Here is a 19697-nt window from a genome sequence, read left to right on the forward strand (position 1 = left end):
GTATGCTCAAGAAGATGTATATAGGTTAACAAATATGCATCTGAAGGAATGTTCGTGACGACGATTTAATTCACCCAAATGCAACAATATGTCTTTTATTTTTAAATGTTTTATTTATTTTGTCCAGTAGGTTGTGTCTATACAGACTAAGGCTAGTTAATGAAGTTTTGATAAATCACTATAGCAAACCCCTATTAAAATGGTGGAAGGTAAATTTAGACGTACGAGTTTGTTGTTAACGCTTATGCTTGTCTTGTTTACATAATTTTTTACATGTCGAAGGCAAAAGGGAGATGGGATTGTTGTTAGAAAAAAGCATCAAAGGAAGGGAATATTATACAATGTTATGCAGTTAACCTACATAACAGAGATGTGTATGCTCAAGAAGTTGTATACAGATTACCAAATATGCATCTGAAGGAATGTCGTGAAACGATTTACTTCACTCAAATGCAACAATGTCTTTTTTTATTTTTACATTTATCTTGGTCAGCAGTTTGTCTCCACAATCAATACTTATTGTCACTAGTTTGAAATAAAAAGCTAATGAGATCCTCACTTTCCTCAGGATCAGTTGTCGACTTTATCTTCAGGATTTAACAGTTGTCATTGAGAAGTTAAAGGTGGAGGACAGTTAGTCAGTCAGCATGTGTGCAGTTGGTGGACGGACCCTTGTTTCTGAGGATCATCAGCAGAGAGAGTCCACAGCAGTACACCAGACTCTTCACTATCAGCACTGTGTACAGCACACAGAGCAGCAGCACCTGGTACTGAGACGGTACAAAATCTAGTGGAGCTGATGGAGCTGATGTAGCTGTCGGAGCTGATGTAGCTGTCGGAGCTGATGTAGCTGTCGGAGTTGGTATAGCTGTCGGAGTTGGTATAGCTGTCGGAGCTGGGGTTGGTGGATTAAGAGAAATCTCTGAAACAGAAAAGGAGTCAAATGTCAGCGCTCTGCTCCTCTGCTCCTCTGACAGCGTCTCCAGATGAAGCTGAATCACTGCTGAACACAGTCACCAAGCCTTCATTACCTTGTTCTGTTTGGGCCCTCACTGTGCTCCCCTCGTGCTTGACGTAGCAGCGGTACTTATATGTGCTGTCCTCTTGCTGATGGAGCAGCAGGATGGAGGCGCTGCGTCCCGGCTCTCTGAGCTCCAGCTGCTCTCCCTCAGCAGAGGTCAGCTCTACCAGCGGGCCGTCCTTCTTCTGTCTTTTCCAGGAGAACTGGACCAGAGGAGGAGACATGGCTGAGGCCACACACAGCAGGGAGCTCTTCCCCTCCAGGTGGGCTCTGGATGCTGCTGGGTACACGCTCACCACGGGCCTTACTACCTGCTCAACTGAAGTTCGACAGCAGCAACAAGCAGCACAGACACACATTCACACAGTCAACAGCAGCTTACAGCACTGCACTGCATTCAGTCTGATCCTGGAAACTACATGATCACTAAACTACTCATCAATACACCACAAACATCATCTACTGGACACTGGATCAATAATCATATCAGACTAAAGCATCATGGAAGCTCATCATATGTCATATAGAAAGATTAAAACACAATGTAGCACTCTTTATCAATATTTACCACAACATTAATTACTAAGATTATAATTATAGTGTTTTATATAAAATATAATTACAAACATGTAGTTTAATTAATTCAAAGCAAATCATCAATTTAAAAAAAAAAAAAATTGTGTTAAATGTGTAAAACATTTTTCTCTTTAAGATACTTTTTTTTTTCATTTATCAAAAATCATGATTGGAATTAACATATAAAATACATTTTCTAATAATTATAGTGTTTATATAAAATATAATTACCACTATATGCTTTATTCAATTAAAAATGAATCAATATATTAATAGTTATATTTTTTTCAATTATACATATTAATTTTAAATTATATTTATTGTAATAACATTCATCTATTTTATCTTCATGCATTAATATATTTTCTACTAAAAGACATATTTATCATCATAAAAACACAATTATCATGAGATACATTTTACCATTTACAAATATATACTGTATATTTAACACACAATATATTTATCACTATTTGCTTCTAAAATGACATTTAGGAACATTATTAAATGATGTTTCACATCATATATCATCTTGTTTTTAACAAACAGCAGCTGCTGCTGAATCACTGAGATGATTAAATCCTGTTTATTTGTAACATTACTGATATCAGACTTTTTGGCTGTAAACAAACTTTGATGTGATGCATAAATAAAGAATAACTTGTGGTGTGCAGTGAGATTTGAAGCTCTTTTCAGGAGTTATTGATTTGTTTTATGTAAGAATGGCTGCATGAAGAATTCTCTACTAAATATGACAAAACTAACATGTAAAGCCTGAAGCAGCAGAAACTAAAACTACAAACACATTTTCAACTTGTTCAATAAAACAAATGAAGGAAAATGAAAGTTTAGACTTACCTACAAACAGTTTAGTCCCAGAGCCGAAGATCCAGACGTTTTAGTTTGTGGGCTCCTGATTGGCTGGAAACACTCACCTGAACACAGACAGCACAGAGCAGCAGCTGGGAGGAAAAGCATTTTGTGAAGTGGTGTTTCCTCTGGTGAACCTGGGGAGAAGTGGCGCTCTGATGCAGCTGAGGCCAAACAAGGACGAGCTGTGAGATCAGACGAGGGCCACGTGGTTTCTAACAGGTCCTCAAACCTCCCATCAGCCCCTGCAGCGGACACATAAGGCTGCTGCTGCTGCTGCTGTGTGGTTTTTCCGCTGAGTGAAAGTTTGTTTACAGCCAAAAAGTCTGATATCAGTAATGTTACAAATAAACAGGATTTAATCATCTCAGTGATTCAGCAGCAGCTGCTGTTTGTTAAAAACAAGATGATATATGATGTGAAACATCATTTAATAAATGTTCCTAAATGTCATTTTAGAAGCAAATAGTGATAAATATATTGTGTTAAATATACAGTATATATTTGTAAATGGTAAAATGTATCTCATGATAATTGTGTTTTTATGATGATAAATATGTCTTTTAGTAGAAAATATATTAATGCATGAAGATAAAATAGATGAATGTTATTACAATAAATATAATTTAAAATTAAAGTGTATAATTGTAAATCTTAATACACATTTAATATAAATGTAATTGGGAAATGAAATAAATGTGATGTCAAATATATAATTTTAAGAATATTTTGAAATTATATAGTAGAAAATATAATAAATAAGATAACATACATATTGTAATTTGATTAAAATATATATCATCTTATATTTAATATATCTATAAATGTGTTAAATTTATATACAATTATATTTTATATAAAAGCTGAATTATTAAAAAAAATATTAATAATTGTGTGACTAATTAGATTTAAGTATATGGTGGTAAATATACTTCATATAAAACACTATAATATTTACAAATGTAATATGAATATAATATATTTTAACAAAGTAATAAAACTATACTTTAAATTTTACAAAAACAAATGTCATCATATTATATTATGTTACATTATATTATATTTGACATATTTCTACATGTTGAGGTGATTGTGTTTTATATTAAACTAAAAATATGTAACTATTAATATATTGATTATTTTTTAATTGAATTAAGCATATAGTGGTAATTATATTTTATATAAAACACTATAATTATTAGAAAATGTATTTTATATGTAATTTTTAACAAATGAAAAAAATAATCAATTTAAAGAGAAAAAATTAAATTTTAAGAAAAGATAAAAGTCCCATGAAAATAATGAAATTATTGATACATTGATTTGCTTTGTATTTATTAAACTATATGGTTGTAAATATATTTTATATAAAACACTATAATCATGAACAAATGTATTTTATGAGGCTGTTATGTCATGATATATGTTCAGTTTTACAAATGTTATTATATTAGTAATTAATGTTGTGGTAAATATTGATAAAGAGTGGTACATTGTGTTTTAATCTTTCTATATGACATATGATGAGCTTCCATGATGCTTTAGTCTGATATGATTATTGATCCAGTGTCCAGTAGATGATGTTTGTGGTGTATTGATGAGTAGTTTAGTGATCGTGTAGTTTCCAGGATCAGACTGAATGCAGTGCAGTGCTGTAAGCTGCTGTTGACTGTGTGAATGTGTGTCTGTGCTGCTTGTTGCTGCTGTCAAACTTCAGATGAGCAGGTAGTGAAGCCCGTGGTGAGCGTCTACCCAGCAGCATCCAGAGCCCACCTGGAGGGGAAGAGCTCCCTGCTGTGTCTGGCCTCAGCCATGTCTCCTCCTCTGGTCCGGTTCTCCTGGAAAAGACAGAAGAAGAACGGCTCGCTGGAGGAGCTGACCTCTGCTGAGGGAGAGCAGCTAGAGCTCAGAGAGCCGGGACGCAGCGCCTCCATCCTGCTGCTTCATCAGCAAGAGAACAGCACATATAAATACTACTGCTACGTCAAGCATGAGAAGGACGAAGTGAGGGCCCAAACAGAACAAGGTAATGAAGGCTTGGTGACTATGTTCAGCAGTGATTCAGCTTCATCTGAAGACGCTGTCAGAGAGAGCAGAGGAGCAGAGCGCTGACATTTCTCACTGCAACTCCAAACATTTGACTCCTTTTCTGTTTCAGAGGTTCCAGCTCCAGCAGCCTCCTGTCCTCCAGAGAGAGAGCCAGCAGACCTGCCAGCTCTGCAGCAAGCTGACTGTAAGATCACCTGCTGCCTCTCTGCATGCTCTAACAGCTCCAATGTCCTGCTGCAGTTAGGGCTGCATATCAGTCTGTTCACTTTCTGCTCATCATTGAAGGATTTAAACATACACTCCCTGATTCTGTTAGAGTGTCCCACAGCACAACAAGTCCCACTGAGAGAGCTTTCACTGCACAGTCTGACTAATAACACCTTTCAGGGGAGCTCTACTACATTTTAGGCTTTGAGGGCGATACAACAAGTTTACAGAGTCTATCTTAAAGCTGCACTAATCAATAGTTTTATATAGAGAAAGAATCTAATGACTAAATGAGCTTCTGAGCCTCTTTTAGCTGCTAGTTGTGGTTTTGCAGCACATTTCCTGTCTGGTTCAGTCTCAGTGTTTCCAGCAGCAGCAGCAGCTGTTTCCTGATAAACCCACTGTACACTACCTGCCCAGCAGCAAACAGCACACACACCATAATATGTCAGAGATGAGTTTGTTAGCTTGTTGTGGAGTTATTCTGCATCCAAGAGGGAAAAACTTCAAATCTATGGTAACCTGTGTGTTTTTATACCTGAGTGGTTTTAATTGTTATAAATTGTAGTTAGTTGTGGATTAAAAATTTATTTGAACTCAAAAACAGGAAATCAAATCCTGTTCAGGGCCCCTAAAAAGCTGGGTCCGTCCCTGACTTGTTGTATTTAATAAGGGCCTTTGAGCTGTCAGTCAAACTGTAGTGGACCCCTGTCTTCATGTAAAGCTGCTCGTCCCGTGTGGAAAAGTCCAAGTTATAGTGAAGAAAATGTGATGATATTGTGATGAAATGTCCACAGTTGAACAGACCTGTGTGTGTGTGTGTGTGTGTGTGTGTGTGTGTGTGTGTGTGTGTGTGTGTGTGTGTGTGTGTGTGTGTGTGTGTGTGTGTGTGTGTGTGTGTGTGTGTGTGTGTGTGTGTGTGTGTGTGTCAGTGCTCTTCCAGTCTCAGTGCAGGGTGAAGCTGCTCTGTGTGCTGTACACAGTGCTGATAGTGAAGAGTCTGGTGTACTGCTGTGGACTCTCTCTGCTGATGATCCTCAGAAACAAGGGACCGTCCACCAACTGCACACATGCTGACTGACTGTTTCCTGCTCGCCTTTTCTCACCATCACATCTCATCAATTCATCTCATTGATCACTTTGATCAGTCTTCACAAATGTCACTTATGACGTGTTGTGGTTGTTTTTACGTTTTCTCTCTTCATGCACAAGTTAGATACAGTTGTGCTAAATATATAAATACATGTATACACATTTATATTTACCTTAACAGTTACTTCTTCAGCTCAGATTTTTTGATTCCTGCTTTAAACGTTGACATGTACAGAAAATAAAAGCAAATACAGAAAATATAACTTAGTTTTTAGTTCTTTCCGAACCTTTATTATGTTTATTGTTTTGTGTTTAATGTTTTCTGCAATGTTACATTTTGTCTTTTTAATTCATAATTATGATATTCTCAATAAACTTTAACATCACAGTGTTTGTGTTTTATGAAGTTATTTGTTTTAATTGATTTTTCTTCTAAATGTGTTTCAGTATTGATTTTGATGTGATATGACCCCAAAAATATAGAGAATATTTGCAAATAAAGTCTCAACAGTTACTGATTATATAACTAAATTTCAGTCTCATGATGCTCTCATTCATTTCCAATATAGAGTAACTTCTGAATGTACAATGAAAAAAATAAAAAACTCAATAACAAGTATGTTGAAATATTTTATTTCATTTTTTTCTCTAAATCACTAACACACTAATTAACTATTGTAGTTTTATCCAGACAAAATTGTTTGGTGCATTTACATTTAAAACATTTATAAGTAAACTAAATGAATTTAGATTTATACAGCAGACATAAATACAAAAGTCATTCAGTGTATAAAAATGACTTGTTTGTCTCAGTGGTTTCTATTTCTGTGTCATTATGGTTTGTGTTCTGCTGTTCTGATTGATGATAACAAACATGGGATGTTGTTTTATTTTAAACTTTGCACAGAGACAGTGCCGTGGTAAAAACTGCAATTTACAAGAAGTTGAAAGATTTCAGAAACACCACAAATAAAAAAAATGAGTTTGTTTTATTAGCAAAATCAACATCATATAAAACTGATGATAAAACAAACAGCAACAAGAAAGTAATACAACTATTAATGAAAAAATCCATATTATCAAACAATACGTATTAATTATTAAACATCTATATATTTGGATGTACAATATGAATAGTATTACAATTATTCTTTATTTAGAATATTTAAAGAAACTTGGTCGGTTGTACATGTACACCTGTATTTTACATGAAAAACATTTATTTGCTCTGTTCATTAAAAATTAGCAGAAGGGTTTTTTTTAACATACATTTGATGTTTATGTTGTTTCATGTGTATATCATTGTGTTTGGTATTAAAACATGAGATTTAAATTGAGTTATTAGTATGAAAATGGATTTGTGCTTTCTTTATAATGTTTCTACTTTCTTTTCCATGAGTCACAGTACAGACTTTGGGAGCTGAGCAGACTGCAGGAGTTTGAATGTCTCCCTTTATTTAATCATGTCAGTTTCTCAGCTCTGAGTTTAGGATTTGAGCTGCTTCTCTCACAGATTAATAACACAAATATAAAAACCTGAGACAGCGAGCACTGAGTTCACACTGAAGTTCCTGGAACGATAGTTTAACCAGAGTGGATGGTTGTAACCGTCATTGTGTTGTTAAAGTGAAAAACCACAGTGAACAGTGTGGAGGCTGCTGAGCAGAAACCCACACGGCTCGTCTGCTGCAGGAAAGGAAATGTTGATTCTCTGTCAACAGTTTTTTTTATGAGTCCTAATAACCACCGAGAACAGATTCACACCTGCTGCTGTACACTCATGAAATTCCCTCTATCTCATTTATGTCGCTCTTTTCTCTTGTTGTCTGTAAACCTTTTTTCCACTGAGCGCAAGAAAATGACAAAATACTCTTGTAAGACGTGACAGTGGTTATTTTCACCAATTTTATTTCTTCATGTCTATACTGTATGAATCTCTAAGTAAAATCAGCTTTCCCATAAAGATGCTGTATCAGCTGAGGTGGGAAACAACAAGAAATCTTAACAAAATATCTCAAAATGTTCAAATAAATGATTTACAGTTTGACTTTTCTGGTTTTAAGTTTGTTCTTCATTAAAACAGAAAATATGTTACAAAGTGTGTTTAGTAGCCATTAAAGCAAAAACAAAACTGCAACTTCAGAATAAGAAAAAAACATTAAAATAAAATGAATCAAGATGTTGAACATTATATAACATTTAAAACATGAAAATATTAATAAAATACTGAACATGTTATGTTTTGATTATTGCTCATATTTACATACTTTATAAAGTTATCCTGATATAACAGTTTAATGTTCATATTATATATTTCATACATCATTTTCTCTGCATCATTGAGCATGCTCATGGTTACATTGTTCACGCTGCAGGAAAAAAGGAAAATAATATAAACTGTTTTGTTCATGATGACAGTCAGATGAGAACAGCAGCTATGATATTCCTAGTTTGTTTTGGTGTGCAGGGATTGGTCAAGTTACTTTTAAGGCTGCATATAAATATATAGCTGTAAATACACACATAATATTAAAAAAGCAAATGAATGAAGTTTTGATAAACCCCTATTAAAATGTTGGAAGGTAAATTCAGATGTACAATATGTTGTCAACGCTTATGCTTGTGTCGTTTACATAATCTTTTACATGTCGAAGGCAGAAAAGAAGAAGGGATTGTTGCTAGATAATACCCAAAGAAAAGCATAAAAGGACGGGAATGTTAGTGCAGAAGAGGGATTGCGAAGTCTAGGCAGAGCTTATGTACATAACAGATATGTGTATGCTCAAGAAGATGTTTATAGGTTAACAAATATGCATCTGAAGGAATGTTCGTGACGACGATTTAATTCACATAAATGCAACAATGTCTTTTATTTTTAAATGTTTTATTTCTTTTGGTCAGTAGGTTGTGTCTATACAGACTAAGGATAGTTAATGAAGTTTTGATTAATCACTATAGCAAACCCCTATTAAAATGGTGGAAGGTAAATTTAGACGTACAAGTTTGTTGTTGACGCTTATGCTTGTCTTGTTTACATATTTTTTTACATGTCGAAGGCAAAAGGGAGATGGGATTGTTGCTAGAAAAAAGCATCAAAGGACGGGAATGTTAATGCAATGTTATGCAGTTAACCTACACAACAGAGATGTGTATGCTCAAGAAGTTGTATACAGATTACCAAATATGCATCTGAAGGAATGTCGTGACAACGATTTACTTAACCCAAATGCAACAATGTCTTTTTTTATTTTTACATTTCTCTTGGTCAGCAGTTTGTCTCCACAATCAATAATTATTGTCATCAGTTTGAAATAAAAAGCTAATGAGATCCTCACATTCCTCAGGATCAGTTGTCGACTTTATCTTCAGGATTTAACAGTTGTCAGTGAGAAGTTAAAGCTGGAGGACAGTTAGTCAGTCAGCATGTGTGCAGTTAGTGGACGGTCCCTTGTTTCTGAGGATCATCAGCAGAGAGAGTCCACAGCAGTACACCAGACTTTTCACTATCAGCACTGTGTACAGCACACAGAGCAGCAGCACCTGGTACTGAGACGGGACAAAATCTGGTATAGCTGCCGGAGCTGGTGGAGGTGGAACAAAAACCTCTGAAAGAGAAAAAAAGTGAAGAAAAAAAATGTCAGCGCTCTGCTCCTCTGCTCTCTCTGACAGCGTCTCCAGATGAAGCTGAATCACTGCTGAACACAGTCACCAAGCCTTCATTACCTTGTTCTGTTTGGGCCTCCACTTTGCCCCCCTCGTGCTTGACGTCGCAGTAGTATTTATATGTGCTGTTCTCTTGCTGATGAAGCAGCAGGATGGAGGCGCTGCGTCCCGGCTCTCTGAGCTCCAGCTGCTCTCCCTCAGCAGAGGTCAGCTCCTCCAGTGGGCCGTTCTTCTTCTGTCTTTTCCAGGAGAACCGGACCAGAGGAGGAGACATGGCTGAGGCCAGACACAGCAGGGAGCTCTTCCCCTCCAGGTGGGCTCTGGATGCTGCTGGATACACGCTCACCACCGGCTTCACTACCTGCTCATCTGAAGTTTGACAGCAGCAACAAGCAGCAAAGACACACATTCACACAGTCAACAGCAGCTTACAGCACTGCACTGCATTCAGTCTGATCCTGGAAACTACATGATCACTAAACTACTCATCAATACACCACAAACATCATCTACTGGACACTGGATCAATAATCATATCAGACTAAAGCATCATGGAAGCTCATCATATGTCATATAGAAAGATTAAAACACAATGTAGCACTCTTTATCAATATTTACCACAACATTAATTATTAATATAATAACATTTGTAAAACTGAACATATATCATGACATAACAGCCTCATATAAAATACATTTGTTCATTAATATAGTGATTTATATGAAATATATTTACAACCATATAGTTTAATGAATTCAAAGCAAATCAATTTATCAATCATTTTAATTATTTTCATGGGACTTTTATTTTTTATTAAAAAACAATTGCCACATTTTATTAAATGTGTAAAAAACATTTTTCATTTTAAGATAGAATTTTTTTCATTTGTGAAAATGAAAAATGATTGGAAATTACATATAAAATACATTTTCTAATAATTATAGTGATTTATATAAAATATAATTACCACTATATACTTTATTCAATTAAAAATGAATCAATATATTAATAGTTTAATATAAAACACAATCACCTCAACATGTAGAAATATGTCAAATATAATATAATGCAACATAATATAATATGATGACATTTGTCTTTGTAAAATTGAAAGTATAGTTTTATTGCTTGTTAAAATATATTATATTGATATTACATTTGTAAATGATTATAGTGTTTTATATGAAGTATATTTACCACCATATAATTTAATCTAATCAGTCACACAATTATTAATATTTTTAAATATGTCAGCTTTTATATAAAATATAATTAACACATGTTCAGATTCATCAAATAAAATATAATTTAAATAAATTTAACACATTTATAGATATATTAAATATAAGATGATATATATTTTAATCAAATTGCAATATGTATCTTATCTGATGTATTATATTTTCTACTATATAATTTCAAAATATTTTTAATATTATATATTTGACATCACATTTATTACATTTACCAATTACATTTATATTAAATGTGTATTAAGATTTAAAATTATAAACTTTAATTTTAAATTATATTTATTGTAATAACATAACAATAACATCTATTTTATCTTCATGCATAAATATATTTTCTACTAAAAGACATATTTATCATCATAAAAACACAATTATCATGAGGTACATTTTACCATTTACAAATATATACTGTATATTTAACACAATATATTTATCACTATTTGCTTCTAAAATGACATTTAGGAACATTTATTAAATGATGTTTCACATCATATATCATCTTGTTTTTAACAAACAGCAGCTGCTGCTGAATCACTGAGATGATTAAATCCTGTTTATTTGTAACATTACTGATATCAGACTTTTTGGCTGTAAACAAACTTTGATGTGATGCATAAATAAAGAATAACTTGTGGTGTGCAGTGAGATTTGAAGCTCTTTTTAGGAGTAATTGATTTGTTTTATGTAAGAATGGCTGCATGAAGAATTCTCTACTAAATATGACAAAACTAACATGTAAAGCCTGAAGCAGCAGAAACTAAAACTACAAACACATTTTCAACTTGTTCAATAAAACAACTGAAGGAAAATGAAAGTTTAGACTTACCTACAAACAGTTTAGTCCCAGAGCCAAAGACGAGGACCCAGTCTACACAGTGAATATGACTCGTACAAAAACCTGTCTGCTGTTGAGTGTGTCAGCTGAGGTGAACCAATCCACATTTTTAAGCAGAATCATATTTCATCTCCATGATGTGTTTGTCTAATGTTCATATCAACATGACTGTCTCTTCTTTTATTTGATTTTAGCCACATTAGCAGTGTGACTATATGGATACTAATGTCAGTCAGTTGGTCGGTCCACCACTTAAGTGCAGATGGATTGGATCTGATTCTGGATAAAAGGACGGATGGATTGTTAATTAAATGTTGTTCAGACGTTCACGGTCCCCAGAGGATTCAATTGTTGATTTGACCTGGGCTGTGGTTTACTGCTCTCTTCCTGTCACAAACACTGTTTGACATCTGTAGGTTTTTGTACAGGCTGCAGGCATCATTTCTCACTGTGGGAGCCAGATTTCCAACAGGAGCAGTAGTAGGTGGCTGAATGTGAGAGTTGAACTGTCTGGATCTGCAACTCATAGTTGTTCTGTTTCTTTGCAGCTGAGAAATCCTCTTTCTGAGGATGATTGTAATAATTTTTATCTACTCTACCATCACTCATGCGAATATTAAGAATCCTTGTGAATGTTTCTGTGTCTTTCTTCTGGTACCAGTATACAGAATAACTACTGTAACACTCCTCAGTTCCTCGACAGCTGAAGGAGACTTTTTTACCAGCTCTCCTGGTCAACGTTAAATCCTCCTGAATCAGCTGTGCTGCCATGGCAACCAGCGCTGTAGAGAAACAGACACACAGATGAAGGCCAGTGTGACAGTGTTTGTTAAAGGTTGAGTTTGTGGGCTCCTGATTGGCTGGAAACACTCACCTGAACACAGACAGCACAGAGCAGCAGCTGGGAGGAAAAGCATTTTGTGAAGTGGTGTTTCCTCTGGTGAACCTGGGGAGAAGTGGCGCTCTGATGCAGCTGAGGCCAAACAAGGACGAGCTGTGAGATCAGACGAGGGCCACGTGGTTTCTAACAGGTCCTCAAACCTCCCATCAGCCCCTGCAGCGGACACATAAGGCTGCTGCTGCTGCTGTGTGGTTTTCCGCTGAGTGAAAAAATAGATTAGTCTCAATTATTTTAATAATTATATACAACTATAATTTTAATATTGCAAAATCTACAATAAGAGAAAATGTTGTCTGTTTAGGAATAACTAAATCTTTATTCATGTTCATTAAATCAAATTTGGTATCAATTACAACCTGCAACCGTCTATGTTCAGCTGTTTCCAAAAAATAACCCTCTTTTTATTATATAATATTTATGATAGACTTTACACATTATATGATATATTATTAATATTTTTCAGACGTTTTATGACACTTTAAACCTATAGTTTACATCTCATTCTACACTTTATATTACATTACCTCTATCTGCTGTGTGCTGCTGCTGTCAGTAATAAAACCTTTACACTGCTGCCCTCTGGTGGCTGCAATAACACATTGCTTCTACTTCTACTAGTCTCTTCACAGTTTTGTTTTCATGGCCCTAAATGTGTATAAAGAGCAGAGGTAGAAAGTAACGAATTACATTTACTGGCGTTACTGTAATTGAGTCGTTTTTTGTTTACTTGTACTTTTTAAAGTAGTTTTAAAAATCTGTACTTTTACTTTTACTTAAGTATGTTTTGTGTGAAGTATTGTACTTCGCTCCATTTTAAATCACATCCGTTACTGAGTAAAAAAATGTTGGCTGAAATGTTTGTTTTTTTAAACAAAGGGGATCGTACAGCATTGTTAACCAGCGTGATACAATAACTCAACATTCATAATTTATTGCAGCCTGTGACAACCTGGCAGCTAGCTCTCATAGCGACATATAAACTCTAACAGAACACAACCCACCCATTTATGGACGCACACTAAAAGAAATGTCCATTAGACGTTGTGCCGTAATCTGTCTCACTCTGCAGGTACAGGCATTGAGCATGATGCGTTCATTTGAAAAGGATAATGTGTCGGAAATGAGATCATTGAGCAAATGGTGCACAGGGGCAGAGCCTTTTTAACAGGGGTACTTAAAAGTTTGGTCTTCTTTGGGTCATTTAAAGAAAAGTTATTGTTTTATGCCACCTTCAATTCAGAGATACTGTACTGATACCGTGTTTTTTTTGTCAGAACAGTCAACCAGAGTCCAATGAGGACCTTACAAAACCTCTGCAACAAAAAAGAATCACACATCAACTCTATGGGTCAACTCTCAGTTTTACTGTACACATGATATATAAATACACATATATAAGACATATATGCTCTTTATACACATTTGGGGCCATGAAAACAAAACTATGAAGAGACTAGTAGAAGTAGAAGCAATGTGTTGTTGCAGCCACCAGAGGGCAGCAGTGTAAAGGTTTTATTACTGACAGCAGCAGCACACAGCAGATAGAGGTAATGTAATATAAAGTGTAGAATGAGATGTAAACTATAGGTTTAAAGTGTCATAAAACGTCTGAACAATATTAATAATATATCATATAATGTGTAAAGTATATTATAAATATTATATAATAAAAAGAGGCAGAGTTACTTTTGGAAACAGCTGAACATGTAGACTGTTGCAGGTTGTAATTGATACCAAATTTGATTTAATGAACATGATTAAATATTTAGTTATTTGCAAACAGGCAGCATTTTCTCTTATTGTAGATTTTGCAATATTAAAATTATATTTGAATATTATTATTAAAATAATTAACACTAGACTATTTTTTCACTCAGCGGAAAACCACACAGCAGCAGCAGCAGCCTTATGTGTCCGCTGCAGGGGCTGATGGGAGGTTTGAGGACCTGTTAGAAACCACGTGGCCCTCGTCTGATCTCACAGCTCGTCCTTGTTTGGCCTCAGCTGCATCAGAGCGCCACTTCTCCCCAGGTTCACCAGAGGAAACACCACTTCACAAAATGCTTTTCCTCCCAGCTGCTGCTCTGTGCTGTCTGTGTTCAGGTGAGTGTTTCCAGCCAATCAGGAGCCCACAAACTCAACCTTTAACAAACACTGTCACACTGACCTTCATCTGTTTGTCTGTTTCTCTACAGCGCTGGTTGCCATGGCAGCACAGCTGAGTCAGGATGATTTAACATTGACCAGGAGAGCTGGTGAAACAGTCTCCTTCAGCTGTCGAGGAACTGAGCAGTGTAACAGTGGTTATTATGTATGGTGGTACCAGAAGAAAGACACAGAAACATTCACAAGGATTCTGTTCATTTACATGAGTGATGGTACAGTAGATAAAGATTCTTACAATCATCCTCATAAAGATGATTTCTCAGCTGAAAAGAAACAGGACAACTATGAGTTGCAGATCCAGAGAGTTCAACTCTCACATTCAGCCACCTACTACTGCTCCTGTTATCAATCTGGCTCCCACAGTGATAAATGATGCCTGCAGCCTGTACAAAAACCTCCAGATGTCAAACAGTGTTTGTGACAGGAAGAGAGCAGTAAACCACAGCCCAGGTCAAATCAATAATTGAATCCTCTGGGGACAATGAACGTCTGAACAACATTTAATTAACAATCCATCCGTAATTTTATCCAGAATCAGATCCAATCCATCTGAACTTAAGTGGTGGACCGACCAACTGACTGACATTAGTATCCATATAGTCACACTGCTAATGTGGCTAAAATCAAATAAAAGAAGAGACAGTCATGTTGATATGAACATTAGACAAACACATCATGGAGATGAAATATGATTCTGCTTAAAAATGTGGATTGGTTCACCTCAGCTGACACACTCAACAGCAGACAGGTTTTTGTACGAGTCATATTCACTGTGTGTCAGGCTGGAGCTACCTCATCTTTGGCTCTGGGACTAAACTGTTTGTAGGTAAGTCTAAACTTTCATTTTCCTTCATTTGTTTTATTGAACAAGTTGAAAATGTGTTTGTAGTTTTAGTTTCTGCTGCTTCAGGCTTTACATGTTAGTTTTGTCATATTTAGTAGAGAATTCTTCATGCAGCCATTCTTACATAAAACAAATCAATAACTCCTGAAAAGAGCTTCAAATATCACTGCACACCACAAGTTATTCTTTATTTATGCATCACATCAAAGTTTGTTTACAGCCAAAAAGTCTGATATCAGTAATGTTACAAATAAACAGGATTTAATCATCTCAGTGATTCAGCAGCAGCTGCTGTTTGTTAAAAACAAGATGATATATGATGTGAAACATCATTTAATAAATGTTCCTAAATGTCATTTTAGAAGCAAATAGTGATAAATATATTGTGTGTTAAATATACAGTATATATTTGTAAATGGTAAAATGTATCTCATGATAATTGTGTTTTTATGATGATAAATATGTCTTTTAGTAGAAAATATATTAATGCATGAAGTTAAAATAGATTAATGTTATTACAATAAATATAATTTAAAATTAAAGTGTATAATTGTAAATCTTAATACACATTTAATATAAATTTAGTTGGGAAATGAAATAAATGTGATGTCAAAAATATAATGTTAAGAATATTTAGAAATTATATAGTAGAAAATATAATACATAGGATAAAATACATATTGCAATTTGATTAAAACATATATCATCTTATATTTAATATATCTATAAATGTGTTAAATGTATATAAAATTATATTTTATTTGATAAATCTGAACATGTGTTAATTATATTTTATATAAAAGCTGAATTATTTAAAAAAAATATTGATGAATTGTGTGACTAATTAGATTTAAGTATTTGGTGGTAAATATACTTCATATAAAACACTATAATATTTACAAATGTAATATGAATATAATATATTTTAACCAAGTAATAAAACTATACTTTAAATTTTACGAAGACAAATGTCATCATATTATATTATGTTGATTAAATTATATTTGACATATTTCTACATGTTAAGGTGATTGTGTTTTATATTAAACTAAAAATATGTAACTATTAATATATTGATTATTTTTTAATTGAATTAAGCATATAGTGGTAATTATATTTTATATAAAACACTTTAATTATTAAGACATTTGTTTTATACGAGGCTGTTATGTCATGATATATGTTAAATTTTACAATTGATTAATTATATTTTATATAAAACACTATAATTATTAGAAAATGTATTTTATATGTAATTTTTAACAAATGAAAAAAATAATCAATTTAAAGAGAAAAAATTAAATTTTAATAAAAGATAAAAGTCCCATGAAAATAATCAAAATTATTGATAAATTGATTTGCTTAGAATTTATTAAACTATATAGTGGTAATTATATTTTAAATAAAACACTATAAACATGAACAAATGTATTTTATATGAGGCTGTTATGTCATGATATATGTTCAGTTTTACAAATGTTATTATATTAGTAATTAATGTTGTGGTAAATATTGATAAAGAGTGCTACATTGTGTTTTAATCTTTCTATATGACATATGATGAGCTTCCATGATGCTTTAGTCTGTTATGATTATTGATCCAGTGTCCAGTAGATGATGTTTGTGGTGTATTGATGAGTAGTTTAGTGATCGTGTAGTTTCCAGGATCAGACTGAATGCAGTGCAGTGCTGTAAGCTGCTGTTGACTGTGTGAATGTGTGTCTGTGCTGCTTGTTGCTGCTGTCAAACTTCAGATGAGCAGGTAGTGAAGCCCGTGGTGAGCGTGTACCCAGCAGCATCCAGAGCCCACCTGGAGGGGAAGAGCTCCCTGCTGTGTCTGGCCTCAGCCATGTCTCCTCCTCTGGTCCGGTTCTCCTGGAAAAGACAGAAGAAGAACGGCCCGCTGGAGGAGCTGACCTCTGCTGAGGGAGAGCAGCTGGAGCTCAGAGAGCCGGGACGCAGCGCCTCCATCCTGCTGCTCCATCAGCAAGAGAACAGCACATATAAATACCGCTGTGACGTCAAGCACGAGGGGGGAGAAGTGGAGGCCCAAACAGAACAAGGTAATGAAGGCTTGGTGACTGTGTTCAGCAGCGATTCAGCTTCATCTGGAGACGCTGTCAGAGAGAGCAGAGGAGCAGAGCGCTGACATTTCTCACTGCAACTCCAAACATTTGACTCCTTTTCTGTTTCAGAGGTTCCAGCTGCAGCAGCCTCCTGTCCTCCAGAGAGAGAGCCAGCAGACCTGCCAGCTCTGCAGCAAGCTGACTGTAAGATCACCTGCTGCCTCTCTGCATGCACTGACAGCTCCAATGTCCTGCTGCAGTTAGGGCTGCATATCAGTCTGTTAACTTTCTGCTCATCATTGAAGGATTTAAACATAAACTCCCTGATACTGTTAGAGTGTCCCACAGCACAACAAGTCCCATTGAGAGAGCTTTCACTGCACAGTCTGACTAATAACACCTTTCAGGGGAGCTCTACTACATTTTAGGCTTTGAGGGCGATACAACAAGTTTAGGGAGTCTATCTTAAAGCTGCACTAATCAATAGTTTTATATAGAGAAATAATCTAATGACTAAATGAGCTTTTGAGCCTCTTTTAGCTGCTAGTTGTGGTTTTGCAGCACATTTCCTGTCTGGTTCAGTCTCAGTGTTTCCAGCAGCAGCAGCAGCTGTTTCCTGATAAACCCACTGTACACTACCTGCCCAGCAAACAGCACAAACACTATAATATGTCAGAGATGAGTTTGTTAGCTTGTTGTGGAGTTATTCTGCATTCAAGTGGGAAAAACTTCAGATATATGGTAACCAGTGTGTTTTATACCTGAATGATTTTAATTGTTATAAATTGTAGTTAGTTGTGGATCAAAAAGTTATTTGAACTCAAAAACAGGAAATCAAATCCTGTTCAGGGCCCGTAAAAAGCGGCCCTGACTTGTTGTATTTAATAAGGGCCTTTGAGCTGTCAGTCAAACTGTAGTGGACCCCTGTCTTCATGTAAAGCTGCTCGTCCCGTGTGGAAAAGTCCAAGTTATAGTGAAGAAAATGTGATGATATTATGATGAAATGTCCACAGTTGAACAGACCTGTGTGTGTGTGTGTGTGTGTGTGTGTGTGTGTGTGTGTGTGTGTGTGTGTGTGTGTGTGTGTGTGTGTGTGTGTGTGTGTGTGTGTGTGTGTGTGTGTGTGTGTCAGTGCTCTTCCAGTCTCAGTGCAGGGTGAAGCTGCTCTGTGTGCTGTACACAGTGCTGATAGTGAAGAGTCTGGTGTACTGCTGTGGACTCTTTCTGCTGATGATCCTCAGAAACAAGGGACCGTCCACCGACTGCACACATGCTGACTGACTGTTTCCTGCTCGCCTTTTCTCACCATCACATCTCATCAATTCATCTCATTGATCACTTTGATCAGTCTTCACAAATGTCACTTATGACGTGTTGTGGTTGTTTTTACATTTTCTCTCTTCGTGCACAAGTTAGATACAGTTGTGCTAAATATATAAATACATATATACACATTTATATTTACCTTAACAGTTACTTCTTCAGCTCAGATTTTTTTATTCCTGCTTTAAACTTTGACGTGTACAGAAAATAAAAGCAAATACAGAAAATATGACTTAGTTTTTAGTTCTTTCCAAACCTTTATTATGTTTATTGTTTTGTGTTTAATGTTTTCTGCAAAGTTACATTTTCTCTTTTTAATTCATAATTATGATATTCTCAATAAACTTTAATATCACAGTGTTTGTGTTTTATGAAGTTATTTGTTTTAATTGATTTTTCTTCTAAATGTGTTTCTGTATTGATTTTGATGTGATATGACCCCAAAAATATAGAGAATATTTGCAAATACAGTCTCAACAGTTACTGATTATATAACTAAATTTCAGTCTCATGATGCTCTCGTTCATTTCCAATATAGAGTAACTTCTGAATGTACAATGAAAAAAATAAGAAACTCAATAAGAAGTATGTTTAAATATTTTACATTTATAACTTTATTTTTTCTCTAAATCACTAAAATAATGATTAACTCTTGCAGTTTTATCCAAACAAAATAGTTCATTGCATTTACATTTAAAACATTTATAAGTAAACTAAATGTATTTAGATTTATACAGCAGACATAAATACAAAAGTCATTCAGTGTATAAAAATGACTTGTTTGTCTCAGTGGTTTCTATTTCTGTGTCATTATGGTTTGTGTTCTGCTC

The 19697-nt window shown here is 34.9% G+C and overlaps 4 protein-coding genes across 4 annotated transcripts in view; 2 read left to right on the forward strand and 2 right to left on the reverse strand.

The window, feature by feature from the left end:
* Positions 1-19697, forward strand: part of LOC133991922 (zinc finger protein 420-like) — a 63569-nt gene that overhangs the window by 28344 nt on the left and 15528 nt on the right. The gene's annotated exons all lie outside the window — the stretch shown is intronic.
* LOC133991562 (uncharacterized) lies at positions 639-2495 on the reverse strand (the record flags this gene model as incomplete). The annotated part of the gene is made up of 3 exons (XM_062430017.1): positions 639-922; positions 1032-1340; positions 2456-2495. Coding segments are annotated over 3 exons (633 nt in total), but the record flags the coding sequence as incomplete, so codon positions are not given.
* Positions 9126-12637, reverse strand: LOC133991928 (uncharacterized). Its single transcript, XM_062430542.1, has 5 exons — positions 12442-12637; positions 12017-12349; positions 11559-11600; positions 9539-9847; positions 9126-9420 (listed from the first exon to the last, which is right to left on the reverse strand). Exons 1-5 carry the CDS (start codon positions 12482-12484, stop codon positions 9230-9232), a joined length of 918 nt encoding a protein of 305 aa, XP_062286526.1. The 5' UTR covers positions 12485-12637; the 3' UTR covers positions 9126-9229.
* LOC133991929 (uncharacterized) lies at positions 14517-19218 on the forward strand. The gene is made up of 6 exons (XM_062430543.1): positions 14517-14571; positions 14664-14996; positions 15416-15460; positions 17233-17541; positions 17674-17748; positions 18677-19218. The coding sequence occupies exons 1-6, from the start codon at positions 14529-14531 to the stop codon at positions 18823-18825; spliced, it is 954 nt and encodes a 317-aa protein (XP_062286527.1). The 5' UTR covers positions 14517-14528; the 3' UTR covers positions 18826-19218.

The sequence above is a fragment of the Scomber scombrus genome, chromosome 12 (assembly GCF_963691925.1).
Source record: "Scomber scombrus chromosome 12, fScoSco1.1, whole genome shotgun sequence".
NCBI lineage: Eukaryota > Metazoa > Chordata > Actinopteri > Scombriformes > Scombridae > Scomber > Scomber scombrus.

What these genes read in the sequence shown, in the direction of transcription:
- LOC133991928 (XM_062430542.1), bottom strand. Translation starts at nt 12,484, where the DNA reads ATGCTTTTCCTCCCAGCTGCTGCTCTGTGCTGTCTGTGTTCAG. An exon ending in TCTGTGCTGTCTGTGTTCAG is followed by an intron (nt 12,350 to 12,441) that starts GTGAGTGTTTCC and finishes GTTTCTCTACAG; the next exon opens with CGCTGGTTGCCATGGCAGCA. An exon ending in TGGGACTAAACTGTTTGTAG is followed by an intron (nt 9,848 to 11,558) that starts GTAAGTCTAAAC and finishes GTCAAACTTCAG; the next exon opens with ATGAGCAGGTAGTGAAGCCG.
- LOC133991929 (XM_062430543.1), top strand. Translation starts at nt 14,529, where the DNA reads ATGCTTTTCCTCCCAGCTGCTGCTCTGTGCTGTCTGTGTTCAG. An exon ending in GGAGGCCCAAACAGAACAAG is followed by an intron (nt 17,542 to 17,673) that starts GTAATGAAGGCT and finishes TTTCTGTTTCAG; the next exon opens with AGGTTCCAGCTGCAGCAGCC. An exon ending in AGCTCTGCAGCAAGCTGACT is followed by an intron (nt 17,749 to 18,676) that starts GTAAGATCACCT and finishes TGTGTGTGTCAG; the next exon opens with TGCTCTTCCAGTCTCAGTGC.